The 14,044-nt window shown below is 41.5% G+C and overlaps 2 protein-coding genes across 9 annotated transcripts in view; one reads left to right on the top strand and one right to left on the bottom strand.

Annotated features, from left to right (window-relative positions):
* Positions 1 to 14,044, top strand: part of cadm1b (cell adhesion molecule 1b) — a 621,285-nt gene that overhangs the window by 334,602 nt on the left and 272,639 nt on the right. The window lies entirely within an intron of this gene.
* Positions 6,593 to 7,870, bottom strand: LOC133659275 (uncharacterized). The gene is made up of 2 exons (XM_062062015.1): positions 7,844 to 7,870; positions 6,593 to 7,729 (listed from the first exon to the last, which is right to left on the bottom strand). Exon 2 carries the CDS (start codon positions 7,601 to 7,603, stop codon positions 6,836 to 6,838), a length of 768 nt encoding a protein of 255 aa, XP_061917999.1. The 5' UTR covers positions 7,604 to 7,729; positions 7,844 to 7,870; the 3' UTR covers positions 6,593 to 6,835.

The following is a 14,044-nucleotide window of genomic DNA, read 5'->3' as shown; positions in this document are numbered from 1 at the left end:
CGGCCATGAAAACCCATTCCATGAAGCTCTCTGCGTACTGTACGTGGGCTAATTGGAAGGGTCACATGAAGTTTGGAGCTCTGTAGCAACTGACTGTGCAGAAAGTCTTTGCACTATGCGCTTTAGCAGCCGCTTACCCCTCTCTGTCAGTTTACCTGGCCTACCACTTGGTGGCTGAGTTGCTGTTGTTCCCATACTCTTCACTTTTCCTATAATATAGTTGGTTCTGGAATATTTCCCGACTGGATTTGTTGCACAGGTGGCATCCTATGGCAGTTCCACGCAGGAAATCACTGAGAGCGGCCCATTCTTTCACAAATGTTTGTAGAAATAGTCTCCATGCCTAAGTGCTTGGTTTTATACACCAGGCCAAGTGATTAGGACACCTGATTCTCATCATTTGGACGGGTGGCCAAATACTTTTGGCAATATAATGTATGTTGTGGAATGAGATATTTACATAGAAAGAGTTTGTAAACGCCTGTAACACGGCAGTAAAACGGCTGATCGGACAAAACAGAAACGTCTTTATTCACCTTTATGAGATGAGTAAGATTCTCCTTTTTTAAATAAGGTTCAAAATGTTTATCAGGATTTTTCTGCCTTGTAAACATTTTGAGTTTGAACAGTTTCCTAACGTGGTTCATTTTAGCGCATTATTTGATTTATTTGCTTAATCCATTCCATGATTTAGTCGCTAACAAAGAAACTTACATAGATTAGCCGCACCTTTGTATAAGCCGCAGGGTTCAAATTTTGCGGAAAAAGTAGCGTCTTATAGTCCGGAAAATTAGATAAGGCATGTTGAAAGTAAATTGGTTCAAAGGTGGAAGGGGAAACAAGAAGAATGTGAACAAAATCCTTATTTACACAAATTTAAAAAGATACATTAGGCTTCCAAGATGTTAATTCAGTCACAGTAGGAATGGGTCCCGAATTTGGTACTTTCTTAGGTATCGACCAAATTCCGTTGGTACAACTAAGTACCGATACTAGAACCTACTAGGGCCTGATTAAAACAAATTAAATTGATTACTTTTGGTGTCTGCTGGCGTAAATGGTATGTGTTAGTTCATATATGAAAAAAACTTCTTGCAATATGCATTATCTTGCGTCCGGATCATTCCAAATGCACCATCATAACACGGCTTTGCCTCCCACTACAGTGCAAGCTCGATTTGTATGAATTTTTTCGACTCACAAACCACAGATTGAATGGGGGGGAAAAAATGCTTTGGTGTACAAACCTTGTCTCAGTGTACAAACCTTTCATCCGCCCATTGTGTGCCTCGCAGCGCAGCCATTTTGTGCCCGACAGCACATCCATTGTGGGTTGGCTGATTGATCTCCAGTGCTCATTTGGTCAGAGGAGCAGTGTCGTTTGCTACTGTGCTAATTGCTACTTTGTGCACTTCTTAAGTGTTGTTTTAGCTTTTTTTTACAGCATTTTTCTAGTTTTGCTTGGTCGAAATGAGTTCAAAGTAAGCAACGGACAAGCGCTTGATAGCTCAGGAAGAATCCACAGCCATGTCGACATGCCCATTCCCAAAAAAATTCATAACATGGATTTCATTTTTTATTTCTAACCATTGTAGCAAGCTGTGAGTGCACAACAGGGCTAGTGACAGTGTGTGTGTGCGTGTCTGCAAGGCGGCTGAAAATGAGGACAGTTCAGTTCAGCTAGTTCTTGTTGTTTTGACTTTACTAAACAAAAAGTTGATCCATAACTTCCTTATTATGTTTGTGTAATTTACCGTACTGTATAGCGCTTTATATTGTGTTCAAAGTAAGGGTGTAGCGGTACACAAACATTTCGGTTCGGTACGTACCTCGGTTTAGAGGTCACGGTTCGGTTCATTTTCGGTACAGTAAGAAAACAACAAAATATACATTTTCTGGTTATTTATTTACCAAAATTTGTAAACAATGGCTTTATCCCTTTAACATTGCTTTAAAATAGCTATGTGTGTGATGGATGTGAGCCACCACCAGGCTGATCAGTGCAACAGCAGGCAGTCATGAATGCTAAGCATAACAATAACATACATATACCCACAGGGTCCATTGCCAGGGTTAATGCAGTCGACATATATCAAATAAAAACTAAATAAGATAAGGCTCAGAATTGGTTTCTTCACAAAACCTTTCTACATATAAAGTGCAACATTAAACTGCTTCAAGTTGTTCAGATTAAATAAAATGACACAACTTTTCTCCTACATACAAAAAGTGCAACATTAAACAGTTTCAAGTCAACTCAGCCTCAGATTAACTTTTCTTTTTCTCCCCCAGCCTTTAACCCTGGTGACTTTCACTCAGGTTTCATGTTTTTTGCCCGAAAAATCAGTTTATCCATGTTGTCTGCAGAAAGAGCAGACCTGCTACCGGAGGTATGGCGAGGTAGTGCCTGGCTAACTTGGCAGTAAGAGGATATATGGGCTCATTGTTCTTCCACCATAGAAGTGGGTCAGAATCTAGTTTTTAATGCAATGTGGTCTTAAATCTGCTGCTATAAAAACATTTGTTATTGCTTTAGCCCTGCCTGACTCACCGAGGAGAGGCTGCTTGAATGCAGTATTTGCACCACGCTCGTCTTTCTCTTCGTTGAAGCGATGTTCACTTGGGGGTGGTGCAGCTTCAAATGGGTTAGCATGTTTGACGTGTTGGCAGAAGCATACCCTACCACTGCTGAACAATGTCGGCAAACTGCTTTCGTTTTGTCTACCTTTTGTCCTCCATTGTTGTATCGCACCACAAAGTAGAGATGTTCCCAAAACGGGAGATCTTAACGAGGCAGGAGGGTCTTCCAGCTCTGGTTTTTACATGTTGTTGTAGCCCGGTCGCTGCTAGCATGCCGTGTGTTGTGTCTCAATGTGCATTGTTTACAGAACGTGCGGTACGCTACTTAATATGTCCGTGTGGAAACTCGTTCGGTACACCTCCGAAACCCCCGTACCGAAACGGTTCAATACAAATACACGTACCATTACACCCTTAGTTCAAAGTGCAAAAACTTTTACATTTTAGATTAAATTTGGTCGAGGCTGTAATCCATTATTCATGCTTACATTGTTTCTTATGTAGAAATGTGAAACTCTTGCTTCAATCAATCAATCAATCAATGTTTATTTATATAGCCCTAAATCACAAGTGTCTCAAAGGGCTGTACAAGCCACAACGACATCCTCGGTACAGAGCCCACATACGGGCAAGGAAAAACTCACCCCAGTGGGACGTCGGCGAATGACTATGAGAAACCTTGGAGAGGACCGCATATGTGGGTAACCCCCCCCCTCTAGGGGAGACCGAAAGCAACGGATGTCGAGTGGGTCTGACATAACATTGTGAAAGTCCAGTCCACAGTGGATCCAACACATCAGCGGGAGTCCAGTCCACAGCGGGGCCAACAGGAAACCATCCCGAGCGGAGACGGGTCAGCAGCGCAGAGATGTCCCCAACCGATGCACAGGCTAGTGGTCCACCCGGGGTCCCGGCTCTGGACAGCCAGCACTTCATCCATGGCCACCGGACCTATGCAACTCCCCCTCGCAAGGGACAGGGGAGAAGAGGAGAGAAGAAAAGAAACGGCAGATCAACTGGTCTAAAAAAGGGGGGGTCTATTTAAAGGCTAGATTATACAAATGAGTTTTAAGATGGGACTTAAATGCTTCTACTGAGGTAGCATCTCTAACTGTTACCGGGAGGGCATTCCAGAGTACTGGAGCCCGAATAGAAAACGCTCTATAGCCCGCAGACTTTTTTTTGGCTCTGGGAATCACTAATAAGCCGGAGTTCTTTGAACGCAGATTTCTTGTCGGGACATATGGTACAATACAATCGGCGAGATAGGCTGGAGCTAAACCGTGTAATATTTTATACGTAAGTAGTAAAACCTTAAAGTCGCATCTTAAGTGCACAGGAAGCCAGTGCAAGTGAGCCAGTATAGGCGTAATATGATCAAACTTTCTTGTTTTTGTCAAAAGCCTTGCAGCCGCATTTTGTACCAACTGTAATCTTTTAATGCTAGACATAGGGAGGCCCGAAAATAATACGTTACAGTAATCGAGACGAGACGTAACGAACGCATGAATAATGATCTCAGCGTCGCTAGTGGACAAGATGGAACGAATTTTAGCGATATTACGGAGATGAAAGAAGGCCGTTTTAGTAACACTCTTAATGTGTGACTCAAACGAGAGAGTTGGGTCGAAGATAATACCCAGATTCTTTACCGAGTCTCCTTGTTTAATTGTTTGGTTGTCAAATGTTAAGGTGGTATTATTAAATAGATGTTGGTGTCTAGCAGGACCGATAATCAGCATTTCCGTTTTCTTAGCGTTGAGTTGCAAAAAGTTAGCGGACATCCATTGTTTAATTTCATTAAGACACGCCTCCAGCTGACTACAGTCCGGCGTGTTGGTCAGCTTTAGGGGCATGTAGAGTTGAGTGTCATCAGCATAACAGTGAAAGCTAACACCGTACTTGCGTATGATGTCACCCAGCGGCAGCATGTAAATACTAAAGAGTGCAGGGCCAAGAACCGAACCCTGGGGAACTCCGCACGTTACCTTGACATAGTCCGAGGTCACATTGTTATGGGAGACGCACTGCATCCTGTCAGTAAGATAAGAGTTAAACCAAGACAAGGCTAAGTCTGACATACCAATACGTGTTTTGATACGCTCTAATAAAATATTATGATCGACGGTATCGAAAGCGGCGCTAAGATCAAGAAGCAGCAACATAGATGACGCATCAGAATCCATCGTTAGCAATAGATCATTAGTCATTTTTGCGAGGGCTGTCTCCGTAGAGTGATTTGCCCTGAAACCGGATTGAAAAGGTTCACAGAGATTGTTAGTCACTAAGTGTTCATTTAGCTGCTGTGCAACAGTTTTTTCGAGAATTTTGGAAATAAACGGAAGGTGGGAGACCGGTCGGTAGTTTACCATGAGGTCAGGATCGAGGTTAGGTCTTTTGAGCAGAGGATGAATAACCGCTTTTTTGAATGCTAGGGGAACAGTGCCGGAGGAAAGTGATAAGTTTATAATATTTAACACTGATGGACCTAATAATACAAACAGTTCCTTGATAAGTTTCCCAGGAAGTGGGTCAAGTAAACATGTTGTTTGTTTTATCCCACTTACACGCTGTAATAATTCCTCTAATGTTATTTCATCAAAAATAGAGAGACTATTTTGGAGGGCAGTGTCCGTCGTATATACAGTCGTATTTGTGTTAATAGAGCCCAGTTGTAGCTGGGATGCGTTGTCTTTAATCTCCTTTCTAATGAGTTCAATTTTCTTATTAAAGAAATTCATAAAATCATCTGCCGAGTGGGTGGAGCTACTGGGAGGAGTCCCTTGTTGGGTTAGCGATGCTACTGTACTAAACAGAAATTTAGGATCGTTTTTGTTGAGGCGGATGAGATTTGAGTAGTATTTAGCTTTAGCTAAGGTAAGCATGCGTTTATAAGTTATTAAACTATCACTCCATGCTTGATGGAAAACCTCAAGTTTAGTCGCGCGCCATTTGCGTTCCAGTTTTCTACATGATAATTTATGAGCTCTAATTTCTTCTGTAAACCATGGGGTGCGCCTTTTAGGGGCCCTTTTTTGCTTTAGCGGTGCTATACTATCAATAATTTCGCGCAAGGCATCGTCAAAGTTGTTAGTGAGTTTATCAATAGAGCCGACATAATTTGGGAATGGTGCTATTACCGAAGGCAGTAGGTCAGCAAGAGTCATCGTTGTGGCAGCATTAATGTTGCGGCCGCTATAGCAGTTATTATTATTATTAGCTTGTTGACAAAGAGTCAAAACTTCAAATTTTATAAGGTAATGATCGGACATTACTTTAGTATATGGAAGTATCATAACTTTGGAGGTGGTGACACCCCTGACAAGCACTAGATCTATTGTATTACCGTTGCGATGCGTGGGTTCATGTATTATTTGTGTAAGACCACAGCTATCAATTATGGTTTGGAGCGCCACGCACTGAGGGTCCGATGGGGTATTCATATGGATATTAAAGTCCCCCATTATGATTATATTGTCGGCGTGCGTCACTAGATCAGCAACGAACTCTGAGAATTCACTGATAAAGTCCGAATAGGGCCCAGGGGGGCGGTAGATAACAGCCAGGTCGAGAGGTAGCGGTGTGACAGACCTCATAGTAAGCACCTCAAACGATTTATATTTATTATTTAGGTTAGGGGTAAGGTTGAAATTTTCATTGTATATTAGTGCGACACCCCCTCCCCTTTTAAGAGGGCGGGCAACATGCGCATTCGTATAGTTAGGAGGAGATGCCTCATTGAGCGCAAAAAATTCGTCCGGTTTGAGCCAGGTTTCGCTAAGACCAATGACGTTAAGATTGTTGTCTCTAATGACCTCATTAACCAATAACGCCTTGGGAGACAATGATCTTATGTTTAAAAAGCCCATATTATAAGTATTGGGCTGTTTTGACGAGTTTTTGTTAAGATTATCCGTAGTGGCAATATTAACAATGTTGCGTTTATTATGCGTAGTGCACTTTAAATAGTTTCGACCATATCTAGGAATTGATATGACGGGAATTTTCCGATTGTTTGCTTGGTGCTGCAATAGACTGGACATATCATACTTTGCCACCTCAGTAGAATGCATGTCCACCTCTGACACAGACACAACAGAAAAAACATTATGTGAATTGTGTATTATTCTAAGAGAATTGCTATGCGTACATGGATTATCCAGCCTGGCGCTGGCTAGTTCTAGCTTAACTGACTCCTCACCCGGACTAACAGACATTGTAATTGCCTGTGACCGGCTTGCTCTAGTGTAGTCAGTCAAGTGAGACTTAAATAGTAGTCTATGTTTCTAGACAGGATGATGGCGCCTTCCTGGTTAGGGTGAAGGCCGTCTCTCATCAGCAAGCCTGGTTTGCCCCAGAAAGAGGGCCAGTTATCAATAAACGTTAGTCCCTGCGTCCTACAGTAGCTAGCCAACCACTTGTTAAGCGAGACTAATCTGCTATATCTCTCATCATTGCCTCTCGCAGGCAGGGGGCCAGAGACAATTACTCGATGCCTGGACATCTTTCTGGCGAGATCACAAGTCCTGGCTATGTTTCTCTTTGTAATCTCTGACTGTCTCATTCTAGTGTCATTGGAGCCAACGTGTACAACTATATTCGCATAATTAGTGGTGCGATTAGCCTGTCGTACGTGTTTACTAGGCCTGTTGCGAGTTAGCTCCCTAAGATTAGCTTCAATGTCAGGTGCTCTGGCCCCGGGGATACACTTTATTGTGGCTGGTTTGCTAAGCTTTATGTTTCGGGTGATGGAGTCCCCTATAACTAAGGTGTGGTGCCCGGTAGACTGGGGTGTAGGACTAGCTAAAGAGCTAAATCTATTATGCGTCTCAACCGGTACACCGTAGCTTGTAGGCCGCTTAGGACTGCTACAAGCTGGGCTAGTTAGCTCGCTACAGCTAACGCTAGCAGATGTGTCCGCAACATCTAAAGTTACGACATTACTCTGCTCTAACTGGCGGACACGGCCCTCTAGCAGAGCCAACCTCTCCGTGAGTATGGTGCAAGACGCGCAGGAAGCCATTACTCACAGTGTTTTCTGTCACCGAGTGAAGTTCCTGCTGTCCTCAGGGAAGTGGTCGCGGTCTGTAGGAGTAGCTTCTTACTGACCGGCGCTGCCTTTCTCCGCGCTAGCTTAGCAGCTAGCTAGCTGAGGAAAGGGTGGTGGGACAGAGATCGGGTGATTTGCAAGTTAAATAGTACCACTAAAAAATGTTTAAAAGAAAGCTGTAGAACAATTAAAAGCACACAGATAGAGCGCTACTTAGCTTTTTAGCAACAGCGAACAGACGGCGAGCAGTCACGCACGGTGAACCGGAACCGGAAACAGCCGCTTCGTCTTGTTCCTGGCACCTCTCCTCACCATCAAAACCAAATTAAGATACTATGTGTGTGTGTTTACACAAGATAAAAACATGGTGTGTTCTTTGGGTTTTGTCCTTGAACAGAACAAAGTTACCATATTTTTTCGGACTATAAGTCGCAGTTTTTTTCATAGTTTGGCCGGGGGTGCGACTTATACTCAGGGAGCGACTTATGTGTGAAATTATTAACACGTTACCGTAAAACTTTATGTTGCTGGTAAATAATATGGTTGTAGTAGTAGGCTAAAGTTCAAATATTTAGTATGCACTAATTAAAGGGGCAGAGCTTTGAGACATTTTAGCTTTTATATTTTATAAGATATATTTTTTGTAAGAACCACAATTAATAAATATATTTCAGTGAACAACTTATTGTTCAAATCTGTATATAAATATGTACATAAAGTGTTGTAATTATGTTGATGGACGTTTAAAACAAAACTGTTATTATTAATTAGTAAGTATACATTTTTTGAGCCTTTTTCGAGAAAATCAAATCATTGTAGTAAATTATGCAAATTACTCGATGATGTCATGGTGACCACGCCCATAGCCACGCCCCCACCGCCACAGGTATCTTGGCAGTTTATGGGAAACACTGTATGTATATACTGTATATGTGTGTATATATATGTATATATGTATGTATATATACACTACCGTTCAAAAGTTTGGGGTCACCCAAACAATTTTGTGGAATAGACTTCATTTATAGAACAAGAACAGACTGTCGAGTTTCAGATGAAAGTTCTCTTTTTCTAGCCATTTTGAGCGTTTAATTGACCCCACAAATGTGATGCTCCAGAAACTCAATCTGCTCAAAGGAAGGTCAGTTTTGTAGCTTCTGTAACGAGCTAAACTGTTTTCAGATGTGTGAACATGATTGCACAAGGGTTTTCTAATCATCAATTAGCCTTCTGAGCCAATGAGCAAACACATTGTACCATTAGAACACTGCAGTGATAGTTGCTGGAAATGGGCCTCTATACACCTATGTAGATATTGCACCAAAAACCAGACATTTGCAGCTAGAATAGTCATTTAGCACATTAGCAATGTATAGAGTGTATTTCTTTCAAGTTAAGACTAGTTTAAAGTTATCTTCATTGAAAAGTACAGTGCTTTTCCTTCAAAAATAAGGACATTTCAATGTGGCCCCAAACTTTTGAACGGTAGTGTATGTTTTTTTCCTTCTTTATTATGCATTTTCGGCCGGTGCGACTTATACTCTGAAAAATACGGTAATAAGTAGTGATATTCCCCTAACACATGTTATGGCACAGCAACCAAAAGGATTTCAAAACATTCACAGAAAAAAGATCATATAGAAAATATTGATGACTGCATTACTTGTCCACAGAGTCAAAGGATTTAACCCAATGCAGGGTTCCTAAAGTGTTATTCATGTATTCATAATGCAGTCTGTGGGAAGCATAGTTTAATACAGTTATAGGTTATATGATCTAATCCTCCTCTGAGGCATTGCACTGTTTTCAGTGTTCTTGTCCGGGGCTTATTACATCTACTTGAGTTGTTACATATTAAGTTGTAAAAAGGTATTATCCCAAATTCACTCAAATGCAAGACAGTTTTTGTTTTTTTCCCACAAGAAAACAGTCTGAATAATACATAGAGTATTCTATTTATGCAACCTAAAAGGTCCAAAAGACATCTCGCCAAGCGAACTAGAGTTTTTCTTCCTGTCACTCACACCAGCGACCAGGGAAGACACGGTAAAAAAAAAAGTGTCTTAACCACACAGGAGGAGTTATGATGTCAATTAAAGGCCTACTGAAATGAATTTTTTTAATTTAAACGGGGATAGCAGATCCATTCTATGTGTCATACTTGATCATTTCGCGATATTGCCATATTTTTGCTGAAAGGATTTAGTATAGAACAGGGGTCGGCAACCCAAAATGTTGAAAGAGCCATATTGGACCAAAAATACAAAAAAAAATCTGTCTGGAGCCGCAAAAAATTAAAAGCCATATTACATGTGTCATGAGATATAAATTGATTTAAGAGGACTTAAAGGAAACTAAATGAGCTCAAATATAGCTACAAATGAGGCATAATGATGCAATATGTACATATCGCTAGCCTAAATAGCATGTTAGCATCGATTAGCTTGCAGTCATGCAGTGACTAAATATGTCTGATTAGCACTCCACACAAGTCAATAACATCAACAAAACTCACCTTTGTGCACTCACGCACAACGTTAAAAGTGTGGTGGACAAAATGAGACAGAAAAAGTGGCATAAAACACGTCCTAGAAAGTCGGAGAAATTTATACATGTAAACAAACTATACGGTGAGTTCAAGGACCGCCAAAATAAGTAGGACAAAACGGCGCTCGCCAAATACTCGAATGAGTGAAGCATATTTAATATAAACAGTGTGATTTATAACAATTAGGGAGGTTTGTGTCATGTTTGTCCTCCTACAGAAACCATACTAAAACAAAAAAATCCATTTTTTCCCCTCATCTTTTTCCATTCTTCATACATTTTTGAAAAATCTCCAGAAAGCCACTAGGGCGGCGCTAAAGAGCCGCATGCGGCTCTAGAGCCGCGGGTTGCCGACCCCCGGTATAGAACAACGACGATAAAGATCGCAACTTTTGGTATCTGATAAAAAAAAGCCTTGCCCCTACCGGAAGTAGCGTGACGTAGTCAGTTGAACATATACGCAAAGTTCCCTATTGTTTACAATGATGGCCGCATGAAGTGAGAGAGATTCGGACCGAGAAAGCGACAATTTCCCCATTAATTTGAGCGAGGATGAAGAAAGATTTGTGGATGAGGAAAGTGCACGTGAAGGACTAGTGGGCAGTGGAAGCGATTCAGATAGGGAAGATGCTGTGAGAGCCGGGGGTGACCTGATATTCAGCTGGGAATGACTACAACAGTAAATAAACACAAGACATATATATACTCTATTAGCCACAACACAACCAGGCTTATATTTAATATGCCACAAATTAATCCCACATAAAAACACCTAGGCGTTTGTTATGCTAGCTCCTAGCTACTAGCTCGAGCTAGTTATAGCTCGAGCGGGTAATATGGACGGGATCCCGTATATATAACCCGCCAATACAATTCAAACACCTGCACAACACACACACTCACTCAGCCCAAAGAACCGTTCACCTAACCCAAGGTTCATAAAGCTTATATATTTAACCAAAGTTACGTACGTGACACACACGTACGGGCAAGCGATCAAATGTTTGGAAGCGCGCGGGTGGGACCTGATATTCAGCTGGGAATGACTACAACAGTAAATAAACACAAGACATATATATACTCTATTAGCCACAACACAACCAGGCTTATATTTAATACGCCACAAATTAAACACAGCTAGCTCCTAGCTCCTAGCTACTTGCTCGAGCTAGTTATAGTAAGCGATCAAATGTTTGGAAGCGTACTCACGGTATCGCGTCTGCGTCTGTAACGAAGTCAAAGTCCTCCTGGTAAGAGTGTCTGTTGTCCGAGTTCTTCGATCTTAACTGTATCTTTCGGGAATGTAAACAATGAAACGCCGACTGTGTTGTGTTGCTGACTTCCCTCGCAAAATACTCCGCTTCGCACCGACTTTCTTCTTTGCTTGCTCAGCTTCTTTCTCCATAATGCAATGAACAAATTGCAACAGATTCACCAACACAGATGTCCAGAATACATCCAGAATGAGATGAAAACAGAGCTATTTTGTATTGGATTCAATGGAGTCCGAATACTTCCGTTTCAACGATTGACGTCACGCGCATACGTCATCCTCAAAGGCGTTTTGAACCGGAAGTTCCCCGGGAAATTTAAAATTGCACTTTATAAGTTAACCCGGCCGTATTGGCATGTGTTGCAATGTTAAATTTCATCATTGATATATAAACTATCAGACTGCGTGGTCGGTAGTAGTGGCTTTCAGTAGCACACTGCAAAAACTGAAATCTAAGTAAGATGAAATATGTCAAATAAGGGTGATATTTGCTTATTTTCTGTCTGATAAGATAATTCTTCTCACTAAGCAGATTTTATGTTAGAGTGTTTTACTTGTTTTAAGTGTTTTGGTCCTAAATGATCTCAGTAAGATATTACAGCTTGTTGCTGAGATGTTATGACCTATATTGAGTAAAACATGCTTGAAACTAGAATATCGACTGTTGTGTCATCAACACTCACAAGTATAAAACTACTTTTTTAAAGTAATCATTTCTTATTTCAAGCATGAACAAAAAAATCATGACTTTGACACAATTGTGTCTCATAATTTAAAAAAATGACGGCCAAATGGACTTTGCTGTTTTATTTTCAATGAAACAAGAGAAAATACGTACTCATATAGTAGTACAGTTGGCACAGTACAGTAAACTGACAGTTAATATTTAAACATTTAACATGTGACACTATCCTTCTTTGTGGGGACATTGTTGATTGTCATGTCATGTACGGATGTACTTTGTGGACGCCGTCTGCTCCACACGCTGTAAGTCTTTGCTGTCGTCCAGCATTCTGTTTTTGTTTACTTTGCAGCCAGTTCAGTTTTAGTTTCGTTCTGCATAGCCTTCCCTAAGCATCAATGCCTTTTCTTAGGGGCACTCACTATTTATTTATTTTTGGTTTAAGTGTTAGATACCTTTTTACCTGCACACTGCCTCCTGCTGTTCCCGACATCTACAAAGCAATTAGCTACTGGCTGCCACCTACTGATATGAAAGAGTACAGCACCGACACTCAACAACGGCACATTTTTAACCCAATTAGGTGTAATGACATAATCTCCCACATTTAAATAGTTCTTGTTGCGCTGTTATTTGGTGGGCCTTCCTGTTTTGTTGGTGTTTCCCTGTAACAGCTTCATGCCTTCCTTATGAGTGCTATTCCCCACACCTGCTTTTTTCCCGCAATCAAGACCATTTAAGTTGTGCGGACGCTATCCTTCTTTGTGGGGACATTGTTGATTGTCATGTCATGTACGGATGTACTTTGTGGACGCCGTCTTTGCTCCACAGTAAGTCTTTGCTGTCGTCCAGCATTCTGTTTTGGTTTACTTTGCAGCCAGTTCAGTTTTAGTTTAGTTTTGCATAGCCTTCCCTATGCTTCAATGCCTTTTCTTAGGGGCACTCACCTTTTGTTTATGTAAAAGGTGAGTGCCGCAGTAGATACCTTTTTACCTACACGCTTCCTCCCGCATATGTGATCACGACAAACCATGTTCCCGACATCTACAAAGCAATTGGCTACCTGCTGCCACCTACTGATATGGAAGGGTATTACAAGGTGTGACGGACTCTCACTGTCGGGGTTCCATGGACCACTAATCACCGACATCACCACTCCTTTTCAGAGTTTAACAATAATGTTATTTTACAATAAACGTGTTAGATCGTGTGCCTTTCCGCAATTGTCTCTTTCCTCGATTACTCTGCCCAGCTCCAGACAGCATAGACCAGTGGTTCTTAACCTTGTTGGAGGTACCGAACCCCACCAGTTTCATATGCGCATTCACCGAACCCTTCTTTAGTGACAAATAAAATGATTTTTTTTTTCACATTCAAGACAAAGTTATATGTTTTTTTTACTGGTGCACAAAATGAAGCGTGCATGAACATCACCTTGTTCAAAGAACAAAACCAACACAGTGCATGAACTCACAACAAATTACACACCTGCAAATCAGTTTGACTTCTGCTGTTGCCGTATCCGTAATATGCAGATAGGGAGACGTTTTTTATGTACACGATGAGTCGGGTGTGGCTTGACCTCCGCGGCGGAGGCTCCACCGAACCCCTGAGGCCGACTCACCGGACCCCTAGGGTTGGATCGAACCCAGGTTAAGAACCACTGGCATAGACACTCAACAGCGGCACATTTTTAACCTAATTGGGTGAAATGGCATAATCTCCCACGGCACACTAGCCGCGGCACAGTGGTTGAAAAACACTGATGTAGACCACAAGGAAGTCTTTTACATTTAGAACAAAAATCATAATAATGTGACTCCTTTAATGCGCCCTATAATCCGGCGCTCTTTTGTATGAAAATAGACCCGACTAGACCGTAGTGCGCCTTATAATCCGGTGGCGCCCTATG

The sequence above is a fragment of the Entelurus aequoreus genome, linkage group LG10 (genome assembly GCF_033978785.1).
Source record: "Entelurus aequoreus isolate RoL-2023_Sb linkage group LG10, RoL_Eaeq_v1.1, whole genome shotgun sequence".
Lineage (NCBI taxonomy): Eukaryota > Metazoa > Chordata > Actinopteri > Syngnathiformes > Syngnathidae > Entelurus > Entelurus aequoreus.
This window is presented reverse-complemented; position numbering and strand designations above follow the sequence as displayed.

Coding starts and splice junctions, on each gene's coding strand:
- LOC133659275 (XM_062062015.1), bottom strand. CDS start 7,603: ATGGCTTCCTGCGCGTCTTGCACCATACTCACGGAGAGGTTGGCTCTG.